Genomic DNA, 14,046 nt, shown 5'->3' on the forward strand with positions numbered 1-14,046 from the left:
ATATGAATGGTGGAACTATAAAGAGAAGAGGAGGTGGGAAAATCATTTCTCATAAGGGACTGAGGAAGGACTTTTAAACAAAACCTTCAAGGCATACATCATAGGATTAAAGATTGGTGGGCTTGATTATTTCCATACTAAGGCTTAGTTTTCTTCTTCTGTTTTCAAAAGGAAACTATGGACAAAGATTACAAGTGATGGACTGGGAAAAGTTATTTGCAATGTTCCAAACCAATGAAGGCCGTATATATAAATACATAAAAAAATCTGTAAATCAACATAGAAAAATAGAGAACTTAATTGAAAATTGGGCAAAAGACATTATAGGAAATTAAAGGAAAAGGAACCCAAATGGTCAATGGCCATATGAAGAGAAGCTCAAATCCTTTATCAATCAGAGAACACAAATTAAAACAACAGAGAAATATAAATCCATCAAATAGGCAAAGTCAGAAAGCTGGATAATTCGCACTGTTGGTGGGATACATCAGTCAAAGCCCTGTGGGAGTGTGTAGACGTGTGCTGCCATCTTGGTCACATTAAGTTTCCCTTGTGATCCAGTGTGTGTGTGTGTGTGTGTGTGTGTGTTTGCATTGTTGCTCCTTTCTCAGAAATCCAGGGAGTACTAAAGGAGTACTCCAACAATATAGCTTTATACAGCTTTGGAAAATCAAGGGAGAGAAAAAAAGGGCCACAGAATCTAGAAAGAAACGAGCCCTGTTCTATATTCATCTCTGCTGGAACCCACATGGAGGAAGCAGCATCCTTTCAGGGTCCTCTGGCCAGGAGTGCCAAGTGGGACATGGTGGGGGGTTGAACTTGAATGAGTGAGCTCCACTTCCAGCTGAAGAACTTAGGAGCAAGCAACCTGAGTCGACTTATCCCCCTTTTCATAAATACTTGAGAAAGCCATGGTTACACTGGTTAAAGTTCAGCATCTTTAATAATTCATCTGCCAGTTGAATTATTTGATCTAACCTGGTCTTGAAGTCATAACTTGACTCTAAAATGAGTGTGGTGAAAAAAGTCATATTGCCACAGGAAGCTTACCTATGGACTTAGCACTAATAAAATTCTGACCCGCACAGGTCAGTACATCATAATTATTGGCATTTGCAGCCCCAGAGCAACTTGGCATATTAACAGGGAAATATGTCTAGAGAATGGGCCTGGGCCAGGGCAGAGAAGGCTGAAGGCTGCGGGTCCTGAAAGCCTTTCAAGTCTGTATTTCAAGTGTCTACCCTATTTCTTCTGTCCAGAGGAATATGTGATCTGTTGAGTTTGTAGCTGAGGGAAGAGCCTTAGAGGGCATGGTGGACGGACCCTAAGGTGGTCCCCCATGATTCCTGCTTCCTAGTAGTCACGCCCTGTGCAGCCCTCTCCTCTTGTGTGTGGGCAGAATCTGTGACATGCTTCTAAGTGACAGAATGTGGCAACAGTGAACTAATTTTGGAGATGTACTTACGGTCCCAACTCAGTTAATTTTTTTTTTTTTAAGATTTTACTCTTAAGTAATCTCTATACCCAACCTGGGGCTCAAACCCACAGCCCTGAGACCAAGTCACATGCCCCACCGATGAGCTAGCCAGGCGCCCCCCAACTCAGTTAACTTTGAATTAATCGAAACGGAGATTATCCTGAGTGGGCCTGACTTAATCAAGTGAAAACCTATAAAGGAGGGACTGGACCCTCCCTGAGGTCAGAGCTTCTCCTTGTGGGCTTGATAAAATAAGGAGCCATGTTGGAGATGCCCCTGTAGCAAGGAACCGTTGGCAGCCTCTGTGACCCGAGGGCAGCCTCCATCTTCCAGCAGCAAAACACCAGGGCTACTTGCTAGTCATACAGCTGCAAGGAATTGAATTATTTAAAAAATCTGAATGAGCTTGGAAGCAGATTCATCCCCAGCTGAGCCTTCAGATGAGACTGCAGCCCAGCCAAAACCTTGACTGCAAACTTGTGAGACCCTGAGCAGATGAGCAAGGTAACCTGGGCCCAGACTCCTGAGCTCCAGAAACTGTGAGATAATAAATGTGTCATTACGTTTGTGTTCATTTGTTACACAGCAATATAAAACTAATACAGGGGGTTGGGTGGGGAGGGAGGGAGGGGGAAATAAGGAGGGGAAAGAAAAGGGAAGAAATAATAGATAGTGGCGATTAAGTTTAAATTGGCTTTCATCAAACTCTGAGCTCACATCTTCCTTTATTCTTCACCCTATGTATATTCCAGACTGCAGAATGCATTGGGTCACATCTGAGTGGACTTGGGTGCAGGCTTGGAACCCAACCAAGAAGGAAGTTGGGCCCAAGAACTGGTAGGAAGATGAGGAAAAGCTGAGGAAATTTCCAGCTCTGGGCTAAGGGCTGGTATGGAGTCAGACTGTGTTGGGAAGGACACGTTTTAGGAAACAGACTGCTTATGCTGGCTGTTAGGTCAATATTTGCCACAGCCCTTCCCATACCCCATTGCAGTTGTCAGGCATTCACAAACTAATGTGCACTCGACATTCTACAGCAGATTTTCAGACCTTGGGGAAGAAATAGTTATCCATGCAAATCACACATCATCATCATCTAAGAAACCCAAAGGCTAAGAAAAAGTGAGTATGCATGTGTTTGTTTGCATCATTCAGGGGGTACTCAGTTGTCTTTTGACCTGGGACTTAGGAAAGGATTTGGGTAAATCAGAACCCAAGTCTAAGGAGGCAGAGTCCTCATATGCTACTGTCTCTATTGCATTTACCATTTAAATATCTTCAGCGGGGCCTGTGTGAAATGGGTGTCATGTACTAACTGATCAGAGTTGGCTCCTTCATTCCAAACCTAGACAAAGTCCTGACTTACTTACGGTCCCTTCCTCAGCAGACTATCAATTTCCCTCTTAGAATTTACTGCAATCTGTCATTGTTCTGTTTATTTTACTCTTCTTGGCTTTCCCCCTAGACCCACACTTGCCCACTAGACCTCCACATGCCACTAGCCACAGGTGGGTTTTAAATTTAAATTAATTAAATTATATTGACTTAAAGATTCCGTTGTTTCGTCATTCTCGGCACACTGAAAATACACAATAGCCACATACGGCCATTTGCTACCATATTGTGCATCACAGATATAGAAAATGTCCACGATTGCAGGAAATCCTATTGGACAGTGCCGAATGCTACCTGTTCAGCTATTTTCACCACTGGCTTCAGACCCTTTAAACATTTGTGTACAGGCAGTCCTCATTCTGCATGGGTCTGATATGCATGAATTTCAGTTACCATGGTTTTAGCTAAACACCCGTCCCCCAACAACCTGGTTTAAACTTCAGTTACCACGGTACATTCACCGTGAATCATTGCACAAAGTATAAACTTTGCGATTACCTTTTCAATCCCAAAATCACTATATAAATAAAGGAGGTGCATGATGATCAGTGACCAATCATATCACTTCTTGCAATGCCCCTTGGCCATTGGCCACAGAGCATCTGCTATTCAGCTCAGGCACAGACAGCGAAGCAAGTAGTTGTGCTGCCTCCTTTCCCAACTGCCCCCCGAGTGATAAAGCCACATAACACTTTATGAAAATGGATGACCAAAAGAGGGAACTGGCCAACAAAGATGAAAGTACAATAAAGAAACACAAAATAATGCTGGAAGTGAAATGAAAATAAAATGTAAATGGAATGATAGAAAAACTAGCCTGATTATGGGAATGCGAACACAGCCTTCATTTGAGACTGGACATTCGCAGCCGGAGGAAGGCAGTGAGGGCGAATTCATTGACACGAGCAAGGAGGGTGGCTGTGATGAAGAGGATGCAGCTGTCCCAGTGGAAGTGACACTGGAAAAGAAACTCACCGACATTAAAGGAACTCTTGGAGACATTTCACAACATCGGAAGCATGAACGAGAAAATATGGGAAGCCAATCCAAATTCAGAAAGCAGTATGACAATTTGCCAAAGCGTAGAAAAGATACGCACACCAGATTGTAAGTTGAATGATGAATAAAAGAAGACAGGCACTGTTCACATCACCCTCTATAAGGTTTTACCAAAAAGGCCCACTTCAATTCTCAGTTTCTAATGTTTTAAATTACTGTGTACTAAATAAATATCCATTTGACGATATTTTTTCATGTTCCCATATATTTAAAATTGACAATAAGATAGTAATGTTTCCACAAAAATCTTTATAGGTCATGGAACAATTGTAGTTTTTTCTCATTGACTATTAAGGTCATTTTGTACGTTTCTGGCTTGCTTGGTCATCTTTGCGGTCCTGTGATGCCATGCCAAGTGAAGACTGCCTGCAATGCTGAAGGACTCTGAGCCCCTCCTTTCTTGAGGAATGACCCATCCTAGAATGGGTGCTCCATTTTTGGCGAGGACCATGTCAATCATTGACCATCGTATCCCACCTCCAGCCCCTAGCAGTGTTTGCCCAGATTAGGAATGAATGAACAGACTCATCCTGCCTCTTTAAGTGGGTGACAGAAAGGAGTCATGGATCATTTAGTGAAAGGGCAAAACGAGCAAGAGGTACTAATCTAAGTGAGAACAGAACCATTACTTGGTTGGAGGTTACCAAGAAGGCTCAGCTTCCCGAATCCCACACACCTCCACTGCCAAAGCTAATTCTGCCCAAAGTTGTGATTGACTATGCTGCAAAGAGAATTTTGGTGCAGGATGTAGAGTACAAAATGAGAATTAACAGGTAGAACAAAAAAAACCCCAAACCAACCCACAAACAACTCAGTGCTTTGAGGTTAATGTGTAACAGAAAATTGAGATGCGATTATAAATACGGAGGCAAGATTGGAGAAAGTTCGGCTGAAGGCAGGATGTTAATTTCAAGTTTAATGGTGAAATAAGCTATGTGGGATAATTGGCTATCTACTTATTTCGGTGACCCAGGATTTAATTCATTCTGTTATTTTGTGCCGCATTAACATTTGATAAAGACATGGATTTCCTATGTATAGGCTTTGAAATTAAAAAGTGAGTGGGGTAGGCCAGAGAACAGGGAGATAATTAAAAAGTATCCAGCTTAGTGATGTTCAAGTTCTTATGAATAAAAATTCAGCTCAAAAGGTTAGATTCCGACTCTGATCTTTCAAAGCAGAGAAGCTATCTCCGCAATGTTAACTTTAAAGGAAGATTTGGGATGTTATGTAGAGAACGTTTTATCATAGTTTTTGGACCACCACAGGGGAAACCAGCGCTGGAATCCATGTAGCCAAACTGAAAACTAGTCTTACACACACACACACACACACACACACACACACACACACACACACAGGCACACAGCTCCTCAAACACCTCCCACCTCTAAGCACCCTTCCACCCCCCAAAATGCGGAGACAAAATCAGGTTAGAGAGAAACAATGTAATATACGTATTTTGATCCCTATGAAGATTTCTAAATGTTTGGAAAAGATAAGGAATCACCTGAACAGAGCTGATTTGCTCATTTCCCAATTTAAAAATCAGTCAACACAGTTATGAATGGTAAACCAATCAAAGAGAGGGGACTTCTCCCATTGCCAAACCAAGAGTAATCCAGGAGAAATAGAGTGATATCCTGAGTAGCTCAGAAGTATCATTCAGAGAATAGCTGGCATTTAGAAATATATGAAAAAGGAACATAAATGAAGACTGTCTTTCTTAAGACGAATCATCATGGCAGGTGAAATCCATAGCAAAAGGAATTGATCCATTGCAGTGTTGCTGTACTGGTCATTATTCCAATATTTGTTGTTCTTTCTTTTCTGGAAAATAATTTGTGATTAGACAGATTCCAGTTGGGCCTGGGGGTCTGTGTTAATTTCAGCGTCTGAGGGAATTACACTGGTTGCCGGATTTTACTAAAAGCCTAATCCTGTAGTCGTGGTTCACCTGACAATTCCGTCTTTCCACGTCCGTCATACCCCTTCTGGCCAATCCACTCACATAAAATATGCTGGAATGGGGACTCAGCTAGAAGGGCAACTGCAGCCAGACCAACTCAGAGTCAAATGTTAAATTCACAAACCCAGACAATACTACTAACATCTATATCTATATGTATGAAGTTGAAAGATGATGCCCTAAATCGTTGACGAGGACTGTCCTTGGGGGTTGGGTTTATAGGAATTTTCACTTTCTTCGTTACTGACGTCTCCAATATTTACTTGATAACATTAAAGAATTGATTTTTAAAAGTGTGAAAACGGCATTGTGGTTGTGTTTAAAAGTCATCTGAAAGAAGTTCTTACTAAATGAATTGGTGTGTGAGAAGTACATACCGATTCGTTATATGATTGTGTCTACTTTTGTATATGTTTCAAAGTTTTAGAATAAAAGATTAATAGCGATACACTTGGAAAACCAGGCTGGGGACTAAATGTAAAGGACCGCGAGTACAGGGGCACCTGGGTGGCATGGTCAGTCATACAGCCAACTCTTGGTTTTGGCTCGGGTCATGATCTCGGGGTTCTCGGATGGAGCCCCACGATGGGCACTGTGCTCAGTGGGGAGCCTGCTTTTCTCTCCTTCTGCCTCTCCCCCCGCCCACGTGTGCTCTCCTCCTCTCTCTAAAATAAATCAGTCTTAAAAAAAAAAAAAAGGACCTCGAGTTACAAGGAAGTTTTATTCTCTAGTTCAGTGGTCTCCCAACTCGTGTGAATGCAGCCCTACCTGCGACAAGATTTTTGCATACACGCACCAGGCATATGCTTATTAATTGATTTATTTATTTAAAATGATGTACATATACCACCATACTATTATGCCATTATAAAACATACACAAACATAAAAAAGGCTAGATAAAAATAAACACAAGGATCATTCTAACATGTTCTTCCTACACTCTAGTGGACCTGGACCCCACTCAGGAGCCCCATGTGTAGTGAATGGGGGGGGGAGGGGGCTTGAGGTTTTCGAAGCACTAAAGAGTTTGTAAGAAACAGAAACGTACCGGAGCACCCATAGGTAATGGGAGATGATCTGGAAAGACCCAGAGCTGCTTCACTGAGGCCTCTCAAAGAACTGGAATGGACTGAAAGCTGTTCTAACTGGATAGGATTTGAACAAGGATCACCACTTCCTTGTACGCTCCTTTTAGACACAATGCAACGCACATAATTCATCCTGCACATACAGGCAGGCGACAATATGCATATAAAGCAAACATCCTGCACACATTATCTTCGGCAATATATTTGACGTAATGACTATGATGAAATTATCTTAACATTAAGTATTTACTCTGCCGGGTAATGCAGTAAAACCTTCACACATGTGATTGTACTTAAAAGTCATGACAATCCTATGGAAAGAGATTTTCATTTTACTATAAGGACATCAAGATTTAGAAAACATTGATTAACTTTCCCAAGATGAAAGGGATAGAAAATGGCAGAGTCCGAACGTAAATCAAGAAGTTTCTGACCCCAGGCCCCATGTCCTTAACAATTAAACCATATTGCCTCCATAGGGTATTAACAACAGTGTCCAAACCATAAGATAGTTGTGATGGTTAAATATATGTGATATGTTTCGCACATTGTCTGACATAGAACACACATCCTATTAATGTTAGCATTTTAGTACACAGAATATTTACCAAAAATTTCCACAGTAAACACCATTAATATTTATCAATATCAAACACCAATATTTATAATTATAAGAAAATAATGTATTATTTAAACATTATTTATAATAACACACACCTAAACTCCTTTTGCTTGCTACCATCTAGAAATATGTGTGACTTTTGCGATGGAGTCTCTATGGAACGACTGATGAGAAGCGATAGCAATATAGACTGTTTCACCTCCTGCTCGGTAGGCTACAAAAATGAAGTATTTGCACCTGGCGTACTCCCGTCGTCCTTTAAGGAGCCATCGACACAGACCGGAGAAGGTGCAGCTTAAGCACTAAATGACCCATGAAGTACATATGTACATATCAGTTTGATTTGACAATTGCGGCTTGCATCCTTTTGCTTTGACCCAAAGATACATTTGTACACAGAGTACAGTTCTGAAAACTACTGTACACTCCATCGGTTTCACGTAAAGTGGTCAAATTTACCACGTGTTTGGTTTTTTTTCCCTCAGCTGTCCTATTTCTATCTACCAATCCAAATGAGAACTTCTAAATACTTTATCATGGCTTCTATATAAGATGAGCCATCTCTCCCTGGTTTTCTGGAACACCCGGATTTGAAACCGTCCCAATGTTAGGTTGGGATTCCAAATTTGGTTGGAAGCATTGGCCCCTGTAGAGGTGACGCACGAAGCTCTATGAGGAGAGCTGTGCCTCACAGGCTGGTGTCCGGTCCGCCTGGGACTGGATCTGCACTTACTTCGATGATCATTGAGTGTTGCTTTTTGTAATTTTGCAAATACTTCACTGAATGTTCTGTCACTCTTAATGGAATTCTAAGTTTCGCGGTTGAGTTGGGGTGGGGAGGAAGATGATGTCTTTGGTTTATATATTTTGACATTAAATCAAAGGAGATCTCTCTTTTCATCAAACAATTGAATCTTGATATTATTAATCCCTTTCATTTTATGTAATTAGATAATCTCTAACGCTAGGTATTACCTAGGAACCTGCCCATCATTACCTCTCTTCTTCTATTTGGGAACTATTTTAATTACAGAAACATCGTGAAGAGCATTTGTAGTGACACAATAGAATCCACCCCCACCCCATTTCTAGTCCGAATGGCAGAAGCCAAAGTTAAATTTTATGTCGGATTCTTGGAAGAAAGCATGAGATAACCGAACGCTATGAGGAAAAAATTAATTTATTAGATATATTCTCTATTAATTCATAATAGCTTCTTGGATTTTAAATGTCTTCTTTGCTAATTCCAATGCTTAAAAATCATAATTTCAAAACAGAAGTATTGTTTTATATACATTGTGATTTCTTTCTCTCTCTCTTTCTCTCTTTCTTTTTTAACTTCTAAGTATGAATGATATGGTCTCCAAGTATCCGCTTGGAGGGAGAGGGGATAGGATTCATTGTTTTGCTCTAACACGGTAGAACTTCAAATTTCACATCATATACCTGGAGTTTCAACTATATGAAAAATAGCCGAATGTCATCACTTTCTTGGATATTTCTTTTCCGTGTATATATATGTATAATATAAACAGAATACATCTGATTAGTACATTTCAACATTTCATCAGTGTGACTTTTATCTCCTATTTTATATAAAATAACAAAATATACAGAGAGAAGAAAGGAGACATCTGTTCATCGTACACATAAAGTAAATAAACGTTCATGTATGGCTTTGCAAAGGTAGATTATGATGTGACTTTTAGACTTTACTTATTTAAAAGCATCTTGAGAGAACGCGTTAGTGTGCTTACGAGGGCGGCCATGGTGGTTGAATGTCGCGCCGAGAGTCCAACATTAGGATCCCCACTGGTCTTTCCAGTGGCTGCCTCTGCAGCTTTCAGGAGACAAATGTAGTTTATGACCACTTCATTGATCTTCGCTACGATTTCCTGCCGCTGTGTTTCTGAGTTCACGACTTTAACTAACCGCATGCAAGCTTCCGTTAGGCAACAGAGCACTTGAAAGCTGGAAGTCATAGCTAGGAGCATCTCCTCTGGGCTTTTCTCGGCCATCGCCAGTTTCCTACAGGCACTTCCCAACTGTCTGGACTCGATGGACAATAGTTGCTTGTACTGCGAAAGCGTAAGGTCATATGCTTCAGGGCGTGACTCCTCTCTCTTCCCCTTTGTTGCCCTGACAAGGCAGAGCAGCTCATTGGCATCATTTTGGGCTGCGAGGAACCCATCGGGCATTGCATACGTGCTCTCTTTTAGGGCATTGATTCTTGCAATCCGGGCATCGAAGGCCAGGTTGCTATAGTCCGCATCGTCTGGGCCAGTCAGGTCTTCTACCCAGACCTTCAGCACTGACCCCCTGGTCAGCTCCCCTCCTTGCTTCTGAATCCCAACAGCCAGAGGTGGGCTGATTGGTTCTGGCATGGCTTGAGTCATCTGTGGTCGAAAGAGGCAAGAGACCTGGCGGGTGGCCTCTCCCTCTTCTTCATCCTCATCACCGTCTTCATCCTGCCCTCGATTCAGGAAACAGTAGCTGAAAGGTCCCCGGCATCTCCAATTGCTGCCTTCCAGCTTGCGCAAGGGTAATGTCCTATACAGCTTTGAATCTTTGTGGGCCGCCGGGGACCTTTTGTGAACTTTTCCCTCGGAGCTAAAGAACATCGAGCTTTGGGAAAAACTTTTGGTGAGCTTCTTCCCCAGGGGGAGTTCTGCTCGCCTTTCTGAACCGGCCTCCTGTGCTTCTGCGATACCTGGACACTTTAAGCTGACCGCACCCTTGCTTCTCTCTTGGAAGGTCTCCAAACCTACAGATCCCGAGAGGGTACTGCTGCTACGTCTCAGAGCCCTCTGGCTGGGGGGTGTTCCGAGGCTCCCCCCTCTTAGATCCAGTGGCCGCCAGTTCACAGCCTCTCCATATGCCAGATTTGCTTGGGAGAAATCATTAGGGTCTTGATTTGGAATTGGCACCTTTGATTCCGAGGGGATGTGTGATGGTAGCAGGATGGGATCAGCTTCAGGATGTTGAGACCAAGCTGAAGGCATGCCTCCTCGTCTCTCCTTCCCAGGCTCTGTCAAAGCTACACTAGGGGTAGCAGAGAAACAGAGAGAATCATTAAGCATCTCATGGGTGGTCATTTTCACTGAATCTCTACGTGCTTTTGTCATTTCCCGAGGAGGTACTCTAGAATGGCCACCATTTGGCAGGGTCACCCTTTTCAAAGACTGCCTCCTGAGATCTCATCAGATTTCCATTTCAAGACAGTTCGGGAAATACAGGGAATCTGTTATTTCTGAAACTACGCATTTCTTTGGAATTGGCTAGCAATCACGATCGTTTTCAGAGACCATGGCGTTTCACGACTTGCCTTGCCCCCAGTATTTATCTATCAGTGTTCAGACATGTAATTAGAAAACACACATCCTAGATCTCGACTATGCAAACATATTTATGACACTGAAGTTTCATTTCAAGGGAGTTAGGTTAATCCTGGCATCCGTTATCTTTTTTTTTTTAAGTGGTCTAATTTAATTAATGCAAAGTAAATAAGGTCAACTTTTCAAGAGGACCCCACAAGGTGTGCCTAGTACAGGGTTTGAAGCAGAGACCCTGGGCAAGTTGCCCAACTTTTCTCAAAAAAGTTGTCATGTGAATTTAAATTAAAAAAAAAAGTTGTCATGTGAAGAAAATACTTCCGCCTCACAGAATTTTTGTGAGAAGAGGGAAGTTAGGGGAAAGTTCTTTGTAAACCACGAAAGATTAAACAGCTTGCTTTAATTAGCGGTCAAGACGCTAGCGGAGTGATGAGTTAAGCAACATTCATCGACGGGTTTCCCAAGGCAGGTGATGCCAGCAGTGGGTTTCGTGGAAGGAGATCATCTTAAAACGGCAGGAGTGGAAGTGAACCAGGGCAAGCTCTCCCTACCATCTACTGACCTAGCACGGGAGAGACAGTGTTAATAAACTTTGATATTTGAGAGTAGGAAAGAACATCTGTTTTTGCCACGTGACGGCTGGCCGAGTGGATCGGTGAGAGGACTACGTGCCCACTGGGTGGCAGAATAGTGAAGATGGGCACAGAAGGTGGCTGTGTTCTTTCTACCTGTGCCTATATTTTATTCTTTTGGGGAAAATAAAGCAGCTCATTGTGCATACCCCCAGAGCCTTCCTGACACCGAGGTGTGCCAGATACTTTAGAACACGTCTCGAAGAGAGTCTTACAGAGTAGGGAGAGATGTTAAGTATTGCTGAAGGGCAAATGCTCTTCCCCAACCCCTTCGATCTCTCCCTGCTACCCAGCTCTATGGTCCTTCCTTGCCCCTCAATAATGAAATGGCACAAATAGAATGCGAGGTCTTGAGAAGGACAGCAAACTCTTGGGACTCTATATCATATTGTCTTGTAACCAAAAGTCCCGCTGAGCGCTGCTAAAAATCTACATTTAGAATTTAGGAAAAAAAAAATTATTGCTCTACCACATTTTGGAAGCAAGTACGGATCCAGATTCTACAGAGCAAATGCCATTTCCACTATTGTTCCAGATCTAGAAACTTCAGTGTTCACTAAATCCTGGGGGGGATCAATGACTGATAGTTAACCTGGCCATAGTTCTGCAGCCTTTAAAAAAAATTCTAACTTTTGGGGCGCCTGGGTGGCACAGCGGTTAAGCGTCTGCCTTCGGCTCAGGGCGTGATCCCGGCGTTATGGGATCGAGCCCCACATCGGGCTCCTCCGCTGGGAGCCTGCTTCTTCCTCTCCCACTCCCCCTGCTTGTGTTCCCTCTCTCGCTGGCTGTCTCTATCTCTGTCGAATAAATAAATAAAATCTTTAAAAAAAAAATTCTAACTTTTACTTTTCTTCCGGACTTTATATTTTTAGGTTTGTTGTGAACCTGGTGTACGTGCTTCTGGTGTGTAATGCAAAGCGCTAAATCCATCATTGCTGTACCTGTGGTTTCCTTAATCTTGGGGAGTCGATGACATCCATCTCTCAAAGTGCCAAACAGGGGTTCCGCGTTAATAGCTGTGTGCAGGGTGGGCACGTTCATCCGCGGACACATCCCCTCTGGCTGTGGGTGTAATTCCTTAAAGGTGGCTCCGTGGCTGGGCAGCCCAGCGGCTCTCTCCTCGGAAGGAACGTAACTCATGGCTTTCCCCGAAGTCTCAGGAATCAGGTGCTTCCCCAGGGCGGGGCAGAGCGGGGACTCCACGGGGGTGGCACAGGTGCTGCTGCTGCTGCCCGTGCCACAGCCCGCGTCCACAGATGAGCCTTGCGAGCTCTGTAGAGAAAAATGGCACTCGCTTTGTAAGGATGACATCCGCTTGGCCAAGTGGTAGTCACAAAGGCGGGCCACGCTCTCTTCCGGCTCGGGAAGCTTAGAAGGATGGTCACAGGTCGACGGGTCAGTATCCTCGGGGTTATCTAAGTCTTTGGCTGAAGATACACAGGTCACGTCAGTTAAGAAGTGGTCCCGTTGGCCAAGCGCTGAAACCTCACCGGCTTCTCCGTCAGGAGACCCTTCATCCTTCTCTTCCACCTCCCTCGTCCCCAGACCAGAAGCTCTCGGAAACGTTATCCCCGTTGCCGCTTCCAGTCCACTCTTCTCAGCCACCGCCCCCTCCGTGGCCACGTACCATCTTTGGCTGTCCTTGCGAAAGGCAGTTCTTTCCAGGTTAAAAGTGCTTAGGTGTTGACCGTCCCTTGAAGACACGGTACCAAATTTACCTTTGGCTTCCTCCTCTGCCTCGGCTGTTTTGGCCCCGGGCTGTTTTTTCCCTGGCATGTTGGCGTTAGGGGGTGCCTTCCCCTCCCCATCGGCCAGCTTGCTTTTCCTCTTGCTGGTGCAGGAATACACCACCGACCCCATGTGCAGTTTGCTAAAATAGTCAGTGACCGACTTGGTCTCCATGGTCTCGGGCTCCATCTCCATGGGGTCTGGGTGAAGGACCTGCTTGGAAGGCACAACTTTGGGCGGGAGGTCAGTCACTGGGCGGGCGGCCAGGGCGTGGGAGGACTTGGGAGGCAAGCCCCCAGCAGGGGTTTTGGAGGTGGGGAACTCGGTCTGCTCCTCTGCAAGGGGGTGGTAGCCTTCGTGAGTGGCCAAGAACATGCGGGAGAGGCTTTCTGACTGCTTCTGTGCGGTGGCCAGTTCAGAGCTCTCAGTCATTTCAGAAGAGTTAGTCTCATTGCCCGAGTCTGATGAAGACTCGGGACTATAAGCCCGCAAGATGGCTACACCTGCATGCCGCAAAAGACAAGAGCCGATTAATGGATGCGTCAGAGGCACTAGGAGACACGTAAGAAAATGGGACTCGTTATTATTTTAAAAAACCAACAACAAAAGACAAACAAAAAACCAAGGTTTTCCCTTTTCAGGAAGGACTCTGAGTTTATTGCACAATTGTTCCAGAAATGGGGAAAAATACGTGCCACGTATTAAAAAAAAAAAAAACAACAAACAAAAAACAAAGGAAACC

General features: G+C 43.7%; 1 protein-coding gene across 1 annotated transcript in view; it reads right to left on the reverse strand.

The window, feature by feature from the left end:
• Positions 1-6,702: 6,702 nt before the first annotated feature.
• Positions 6,703-14,046, reverse strand: part of FRMPD4 (FERM and PDZ domain containing 4) — a 195,005-nt gene continuing 187,661 nt past the window's right edge. Inside the window, exons 15-16 of the mRNA XM_087859451.1 lie at positions 12,518-13,807; positions 6,703-10,649 (exon numbers count right to left, since the gene is read on the reverse strand). Of these exons, the coding sequence (XP_087715577.1) occupies positions 9,325-10,649; positions 12,518-13,807 (2,615 nt within the window). The 3' untranslated portion in view covers positions 6,703-9,324. The remainder of the gene's footprint in view (positions 10,650-12,517; positions 13,808-14,046) is intronic.

The sequence above is a fragment of the Ursus americanus genome, chromosome X (assembly GCF_024610735.1).
Source record: "Ursus americanus isolate L20-20 chromosome X, mUrsAme1.1.p, whole genome shotgun sequence".
Lineage (NCBI taxonomy): Eukaryota > Metazoa > Chordata > Mammalia > Carnivora > Ursidae > Ursus > Ursus americanus.